Genomic DNA, 9,181 nt, shown 5'->3' on the forward strand with positions numbered 1-9,181 from the left:
AATGATTCTAGAGGGAAAACTTAAAGCAGCTACGTATGAAGGCTCTAAAATTTAAATAGCAGAAGTGTTTTCACTCCGTGTGCTGACAGCTGATGTTACTCTGCAAGTAATGGCAGCAGTAGTGTGAGGTGTCACTCAGCAAAGAATGATGTGGGGAAACCATATATATTTTAGGTATAGTGCTGAATCCCAGTTCTTTGGTAGCACAACACTGTATTTTATTTTCTTCAGCCAATAGTTATTGATATTTTAAATTCCTCCTGAGGCAAAGAAATCTTTTTCTGCTAAATAGTTAAATAAGCTGGATAAAAATAGAACCTAAACTTTGTTTGGAGCGGCATTTGAGTCCAAAGGCACCACAGCAATTGTTTGGAATATACTGTATTTCATGCAAGTATGATGGCAATCGTTAAATATAGGGTCTCTTCTTTGCATAGATGAATAATTTTGCATTTATAAAAGACATTGGGTTGGGGTTTTTTTAAATATCAGAACTTTATATGTACCAGGTTCTCAATTTGTCTAGGTATAAGCAAGGTATAAAACACTTGGTTTTTATTAAGTGTTGTAACTTGCAGCTATGAGGACTAGTTCTGTTTTGTAATACACGTTATTTCATACCTTCTAAACTTGTCTTTACATAATTAATAACTGGAGTAGACACAAAGAATCTTACCTGGGCTTGATTAGATACATTAACCTGGTGAAGCTGCTAGGGATACAAACTTAAAACACGTTTCCTTTCGGGGAAAAAAACCTGTTCTTGCAGATGCAGTGTTGGGAGGTGACAGCCAGCACTCCTTGCCTTACTTAATGATTTTAGCCTCAGGCTGCCGTGCATGATAATAACCGGGATTGGCCCTTGTTCTTACTCGTGCCCGATGGCAGCATACACTTTATCAATGCATGGTCTGTGTGAGAGGGGATCGCTTGTTATTTTATTACCTCCTTCACGTACTTGCTGTTTGCCAAAGAGGGAGGCTGGGAGCCCACCCGTACGGTTTGCACAGCGACTTCCCGTCAGGGAGCTCGTGCGGGACTCCAGCTGACACGGCTTGTGTGCAGAGTTATGTGGGGAAGGGGGTGGATTTTCACCGTGATGGAAGGAGGCAGAGGAGGAGTGTTTGCTGACAACCCCTGCCTAGATCTGAAGTTCTTTGCCAGCACTGATTCTGCCAAGATGCATTTTAGCTGGTTTGTGAATGGGGTATCTGCTCAGGCTCCACAATTAAAATGCTGCAGAAGGTGTGACTTACCCACCTGGAAAGTGTTGTGTGTGCTCAGAGCATCCTTCACAGCTGATGTTAGTCTGGGTCAGCTGTGTACCCTTCTTCACAAACGACTATAACATACTCGCTGTGGCCTGAACGTCCAGCACTTGGCAGATGGAGCAGTGCAGTGACAGCAGAAGTGGCCTTCATTCAGCACTGGTGCCTCCCAAGTGCCTCCGGTGTTTTCCACATTGCAGAGGCTATGGCAACGTTCAAGGCCCAAAATGTCCTGCAGTTCATACCACTGTTGTCCCACAAAGGAGATCGCCAGGAACAGCGTGCTCCCGAGGCTTTGCATATATTAGCTAGTGTCCTTCCAGCAGTTCACCATTCCCTTGCCCTCAGTCAGAAAGGATGTCACTCCCTCTTTGCCACCCCTGCAGACCCCCAACACCCAGGGTGTGTGACTGGCAGACCACCGCAGAGTGCAGGGGATTGGGGTGTGAGGCATTAGTTATTCCTGATTTTTTGATTGCTTTTTTGTAAGGCCAAATGCACAGGCATTACTGGGGACAAAAAAACATTGCTTTGTGTTGCCCACAGCTAGAGACTTAGTGCTACGCAACTGGTACGGCTGTGGACTTCAGAAGTGTTATTCTAAATGTTTTTTTTAATAGAATAATCAAATAGATATGTCCTTAGCAGTAGAGCACTGAAATGTAGAATGGATATTGTGAGTGACTCTGCAGGAATAAATATAAGCAAGACAAATCTTGTAGCATATCAGAAAAGCCCCAGCAGCGCTCAGCACAAGATCCTTAATGTGCTTTGGTCAATATCTTTCTCTGTATCAATGGAAGCTCATTAAAAGAAGACATTGCAGACTAACTGAGACATGCCGTATTAGTTCTTGCCAAAGCTTGACATTTTTAATACATTAATAATATGTCTGTAATGTAATGGAAAACTATTAATCAGAACTGGTTATATGCCAGAAATTTAAGCTATAATTGGCTGCTTCTTGTCAGGAATGTCTGTCGTACACTGCCACAGCTGCCTAATGCTCAGATGTCTTGCACTCCTCTGCACTTTTTCCTTGTCAGTGCACTAAATTCGATCGATGTTATAGTCTATAATTCTGTGTAACGACCATCATTATGACTCTGGCTTACTTTAATGAGAATTCGTTATATGGGAAGTATTTTAGCACAGTGTGTTAAGGCAGTGGCTTGCTTCGCATTATTTTAGTCTTATCCAGTCCTGTTTATTAGTGGATCTGAGTCTCGGCAGTTATAAAAGGTTATGGGTAACTGAAGATCTAGCAAGGAAAATGTTGAAGAAAACAAATCCATTTTTGCCTGAATATACAGGCTTGTAGTCTAAGGATAATTAAACTCAGCAACTTCTTATTTCTACGCATAAACATGATACTCACCTACTGCTTATTCTAGCTCTGATCAAGTCTTCTCTAATACAGAGTATTTTTTGATTTGCCACAAATTTAAAATAATTTGGCTCCTTTTTTAGCGCAGTAGTTGTTTCCCTTTTGTGTAATGACTGTTCTAAGCTATGGGGTCTTGGGGGTGTTTTTTCCCCCTACAAAATAGTAAAATACAGTGGAAAGAACTAAAGAGTATGAAGTGTCTTTAGAATGACATGGGAAGTGTTCTCTGAATTACTGAATTCCAAGATAATAAGTAAACATTCCCACTGAAAACAAAACAGAATGTAAGGTTGCTACAAATACACAGTGTGCTTCTTAAAGATTTAATTTTAATTTGGTCTTAGATATTTCTGCTTTTGTGTCAAATTCAGATTTGAAGCTTAAATATATTTGAACTAATTGAGAATTGTTATTGCATGAAAGTTCAGATATTCTCTGCATATTCTGATAAAATATATGAGAGTTGTATGGTAACACTTGATAAAATGAATATAATGGAAAATTGCATTTATGTCCATACAGCAATTATTGTAAATTACTTCACTATGGAAACACAATTCAACCATCTGTTGGCATTTCTTAGTGTCTGTAGTTTAGCTCAGTTTAAGATGAAGCGTTATTTAAATATAGGGAGGCTGTTTGCGAATAGGTTTGAGGATAAGTTTTGAAAATGTGTATTACCAAAGTGACATGCTAAGGAGCTCACAGGTCACATACCATTTCCCGTGGTTTTGGGGTACAGGAGGGTTCATCACACTGAGTATAATTTAAAACTGGGAACAAACAAAGCCGGCTGCATAAAGTAGTGACTTATGGTTGTTTCTTAACATCTGTCTGACGGGTTTGCTTAGATTTTAGCATCCAGACAAAAGGAGTGCAGAGGTGCTGCGGCGGCTGGCTGAAATCTTCCTCCTGCAGAGAGCCCAGTGCCCAGGCTCCCCATCCTCAGCTGGCACAGGCTGACGCCAGGCGCAGGCTGAGAAATGAGTTGGAGTTCTGAGCCCTGTTTTTCCTTGTCTGCATTTAGGGTACTTTCTCAGTCTTTGCAGTTTCCCTCGTACATAATTTGTATTTTTACCTGTGTTTTTTAGCAAATGCATTTTCTAAGTCGTTTAAAATCCTAGAATTTTAAGCCTGTAATAATATGATAGAGGTGATACAAATCAAGGGAATTTCTAGTTGCTTTCTGAAGTGAGGAAAGGGGATATATCTGCTACGAAATAAACACTGAATACACAGGTACCTCCACGCCTGAGCCTAGGAAAATCAGACTGCCATAACAGAGGGGGAAAGCATCCTTATAGTAAGCTACAAATGAACCATTATCTTTATCAGTAGCTTATCATCAGTGTGATCAGTAAATTGCAGTTCAAAGGGGGAAAAAACAAACAAACAAGCGAGCTTTGAAATTTCAAGGAAACTGAAGTGTGCTTACAATATCTTTGTTACTCTTCCAAAAACAAACAAACAAAATATAAGAAACATAAGAACATAAGGCTGTTGGAGCTTGCTGAGGTCCTCTTGCCAAGACACTATCAGCACCTGGTAGCCCTGATACCCGTCTCTGTGTCACTTTAATAAAAGAGCCTTCCTGCTGCTGCCCTGCAATGCTGGACTGCCTGCTCCCCTGCCTGCACAATCTGGGCAATGGTTGTGTTCCGCAGTTTGCTCTCTGGTTTTGCTAGGGTAAAAATACAGTTTTGGAAGCAGAAACCTGTAACTCACCTGGAATGTTATAAATTTGTCTTTGTTATAGAAGAGTTAAATCTTTCACATCAAAATACTTTTCACTGTGAATGATTTTGGTAGTTTGCTCATTCCAGCACAGCACCCACAGTAAAGGTTATCCATATTATACCAATTTGCTTTATATTGCATCAAACCTTCAAAATGTCAACATATCCTATATTTTGTAATGCATTGATTCTTGGACAATAACTCTAACTCTTATTGTTTCTAAAAGGGTGCTGGTGCCAGAAGAAAAGAATGATTGATGGGAAACAAACACCAGTGTGTAGACACTCATCCTTTTCCTTTGGATACTGATTTATCAGCACGTCTGGGCATCACCTGCAAGCCCTGAACACGGAGGATCACTCAGGGTTATCGACAGTGTAGCTGAAGACCTGCAACTTCACAAATTATTATCTGCTATTGGACATCTTTTACAAGAAGCCCTGACAGATAAGTTATGGGACAAGGAACAAGTGCTGCATTGCTGTGAAAGGCTGTCATCGGGGTCTGGGTGGCTTCTACCAAAGTCTTCAACTTAGTGAAACAAACACCCTAACCTAATGCTTCATGTTTGAGTTGGAACCTATTTTATAAAATATATACAAGTATATGTACATATATATATATATATATATATAATCTATAGACTGCACGTACGCCAGTACTGAGCATCCTTACGAAGGTGACATAAAAGGATTTAGAAATGTATTTGTCAAGATTCCTCTCACTTCACGCCCTCTGGGTTACTGTGTCCTCCATGATGCAGCACTACCCTTCTGTGTGGGGACACTATGACGTGTGTAAGACTCAGATTTACACGGAAGAAGGAAAAGTGTGGGATTACATGGCCTGCCAGCCGGAAGCCAGAGACATGATCAAATATGTAAAAGTGACTCTGGATCCCCCAGACATAACATGTGGAGATCCTCCCGAGACTTTCTGTGCAATGGTAAGGCAAGCTTTTAATTTTGCATAATTAGTGGGTATGTATTTGTGATAGACGGCTTCAAAAAGGAAGCCCTGTAGCACACATATAATTCTCCAAGAAAATCTGCATCATAATGCAGATAATACACATTCCAAATGTGAAAGGTTCTGCTGAACAAAATGCTGAGCAGTCCATCAAACCGGGCAATGAGTGTTCCTACTTATAGGGACCTAACTTGACTTTGTCCGAATTCGGTCTTTCTCTAGGTCGACTTTAATGACTTAGAAGAAAGCAGCATAAAACTCCTAGTGTGCTAACCCGTAGCTGGAGTGTGTTTGCCTGGATCATAAAAGACTTGAGTGAATTGGTTCTAATATGATCGCCTGAGAGCATCATAGCATGGTATAATTCAGCATTTCCAAACATGAGATTGTTAGAAATTCAAACTGCAGAACCTTAGAAAGTGGTGGTGGGAGATAGGCTGGTGGAGTTTTTCCAGCAAGCCCACGCAGCCACCAGCATCACTGCTGGAACCTTGCTACTGCACACAGCAGGTACATACCTGCATGTCGGGACAGTGCAATAAGAAACACCTTTAGCTGGGTGCCAGCTCTACCAACTACTGACAGCTTTCTTCTTTAACTGAAGCTGTAGGTATTCAAGCCAACTAAGAGAAATCAAAATCAAGCTCCTTAATTTAGATGCTCCTAAAATTAGACTAGTTTTGGAAATATTTGGCTCGGTAAGCAATTGTACAGGTACGAGAAGGAGGTAGGCACTATGTAGATCAACCTTTTACAGCTCTGCTGCTCCTAAGTGTTTGATAGGTTGTGCTGTAAGAGGTCATTTCAGTTAAAGGAAATCTTCAACTTGTAGGAAACTTGTTTCTTCTCACAAACATAGAAAATTAATTTTCTTTACTACTGAATATTTCTGTTAAATATTGAGCGGAAAATACAGCATTCCCTTGACTAGAAAATGTGAGTTTGAGATGCAAAAGGTAAGTACTTATGTCTATTAATAAAGCACCGTGAATGTACATCACACTACCTACATAATTTAGATTTGAAAAACCAATGAGTTCTGGTAAGTGAGGTTATCATAACTGAGAAAAGCCTACAAGATATTTATTTGCCTGTGTACGAATCATCATTGCTGCTTGACAGCATCCCCACAGGAAGGAAATTTGCTTCTAAATGCCTTATGGTATCATTTTCAACCACTACTGTTCTGTAAGGAGTTCAGGTCCAACCACACATACATTTAGGGCATTATGTGCACGCATGCAGCTGCTTCCCACGTACATTATGGTAATAACCACGTGATAAATTGCGGAGCTACATGAATAAATTACATTCACTGTGAACCTTTGACTGCACCACTTGCTCTCTGCCCACTAATCCATCTCTGCTGACATGGCTTTGACACTCTAAACCTCCAAGCAGCTTCAAGCAGCCACTGTTTAAAAACAAATAAATGCAACGTGTTCTATCTAATACAGTCTTTATCCTGAAATGTGTTTTCTCCCTCAGAATAGTAATAGCTGTGATTTAGCCTTCAATCAGTGACACTTAGTAACTCATCATGCAGTGAATAAGAAAAGTTGTTCTTTTAATGCAAAGAAAATGGCCCAGCAAAATTTGTTTCTTCCTTTTACTGCAGATAAACACTGCAGCAGTTCCTGTCTTAAGTAATTTAAGTTTCTGAATGCCCTGGTTAACAGTCCACTTCTAGTTAGAATAATTATTTTAAACAAAAACCAAAGACATTTTGTTTAAATCTAAGTATTAAAAATGATGCCAGAACTCCCCCTGAAAGCGTTTGACCTAGCAAGGTCCCTGATGCTATGGTGGGGGATGAAAGTTTGCTTGGGAACAACCTGAGGTTACAGCTGTACCTCACTTGCTGCTTAAGCTCTTGAGATGCAGGTGGCCACCAGAATCCTGACACGAGAAGTAGAGAAAGAGTAAGAACTGGGGAGAAGGAGAGAGAGAGCATGCACAATGAAGGCATGTATTTAGTCATGTGAGCGCAGACTGACTCCCTGATAAAGTGTTGCATTTCCTTTCTATATAGATGTATATTGTACACATGCACTATAATCAGATATGCATTGATAATGGCTTGACTTACTCAAAACATTAGGAAAAACAACAGAAATATTTGACGTTCCTGAGGTACTGCTCAGCAGCAGGGCACTCATCCCTAAAAATGCTTTATGTCTATCTGTCCTATAGCTACATGTAGAAATTACACATTTCCTTCAAAATTAGGTTTTACGTATTTGTAGGGCTGAGCCTTTGGCATTTCCCAGTGAGGAGGTTGTTGGGGTTTTTTTTGTGTTCATTTTTAGTTTTAGAAAATGAGTTAAGAAGACAGCACTGACATACTAGGAGAAGGTGGGCAGTGGAAAAGAGTGCATTCATGTTAGGCATATTCTTGCACTAAAAAAATTCTGAATTTGAAATGACAGAGATCTGAAGGTTTCTTTTTGGCACGATGAAGTGCCAAACTGACTCATACAATGCTTGGTTTTATTGTTGTGAGTATTGGATATTTGCATGCTAAACCTGTACCCATACCAATGTTTTGTTATTCAACTCTGGTTAACGCTAACTTGGAGGAGATCAGGGTCCTTTCAGATACCCTAACAATAAGCAAAGGTACCAACAGCTGAGCCTGCTTCTGCAGGAAGAGGAGGAGGTTAAAGAAGCCTCGTTTTGTTTCCATATCAGTTCTCCGATCAGGTTTAGTAATTTTCTGTTCACCACAGACTATACAGAGTAAGGTGCTAGCTGTTGAGTCTGTGTCAGCTATCAGTGTAGTATGGATAATATCCCTGAAACAACCAGACTGAGAGGTTCACCCAAGTCCTGCTGGGAGATTATGGTAAAATCTAAGGCAGTCTGCGAGAGGGAGATGATAATAGTCTGCAAGGACGCACAGTGCAATTGTTTAATGCAGTGCGCACAAGCATACAATACAGAGGAGATAGACAGTTAAAGGCAAATTTTGCCTCCTACTTATTTATGCATATTCCCCATGAAATTAATGTTCTTATGAGTCCATTATAAATTTTTATTCTGTGAGCTCGTTTAGTCAACAGACCAAATAACGAGGTTTGTACATGCCAATTTGTTGCAAAATGCAACACTTGTCTGGTTGGTAGCTAAACCCAGCATGTGGCAGCTCACCACTTGTAAGTACATTTGGGTCATCCCTCCAGGACAGCATCCACAGATATTACGGGGAACACGCAGCAGGAAAACTATCCCACAATTGCTTTTATGCAATCTATTCTGAGAATAACATTGTCGTTTCTAGTGACATTCAGTATTGACAACTCGTGAGATTATTCTGAAACCTCAAACCCCTCGAGTCCTATGATTATGTGAGATTCTCAGCTTTCATTTAAAACATCATCTTTATTTTCTTCGTCCTCATAGCTGCAGAGAAAACTTTGAAAATGAAACTGAGAAGCTCAAAAAGCAGAAGCCAAATAAAAAGCCCTCCAAATTATTATTTGTTTAAAATCTCATCAATTTTAAAGTCACTCAGGATTTTTAGGGATTGGGAAGGGATTTTGCTTGAGATGAGAGATGCGTGAAAGAAATATATAAACAAATGAATGGCTTAGAGCAGTGAACGCTCATGGTTTCTGGCCGTGGAGTTCCTTGTGTCTATAAGGAGGATGTGACAGCATCCTTCCCCAACAGGTAGTATTTTTTCTGCCTGTGAGATAACCAGCCCCCCACGGAGGGGCTGACTGGTCACCTCCGGCTCCCCTGTATGTTTTAAAGCAATCTCTAGCTGCTTAGGGCAAGGCACACATGCTGGCAGATGATACACGTTTGCTTTCTGCGG

The 9,181-nt window shown here is 40.4% G+C and overlaps 1 protein-coding gene across 2 annotated transcripts in view; it reads left to right on the top strand.

The window, feature by feature from the left end:
* Positions 1-5,092: 5,092 nt before the first annotated feature.
* NTNG1 (netrin G1) overlaps positions 5,093-9,181 on the top strand; it is a 147,861-nt gene continuing 143,772 nt past the window's right edge. For both annotated transcript variants that reach the window (XM_029084118.1, XM_029084119.1), the window contains exon 1: positions 5,093-5,338. In XM_029084118.1, coding sequence (XP_028939951.1) covers positions 5,093-5,338 — 246 coding nt within the window. The remainder of the gene's footprint in view (positions 5,339-9,181) is intronic.

The sequence above is a fragment of the Antrostomus carolinensis genome, unplaced genomic scaffold, assembly GCF_000700745.2.
Source record: "Antrostomus carolinensis isolate BGI_N321 unplaced genomic scaffold, ASM70074v2 scaffold5093, whole genome shotgun sequence".
Taxonomy (NCBI): Eukaryota; Metazoa; Chordata; class Aves; order Caprimulgiformes; family Caprimulgidae; genus Antrostomus; species Antrostomus carolinensis.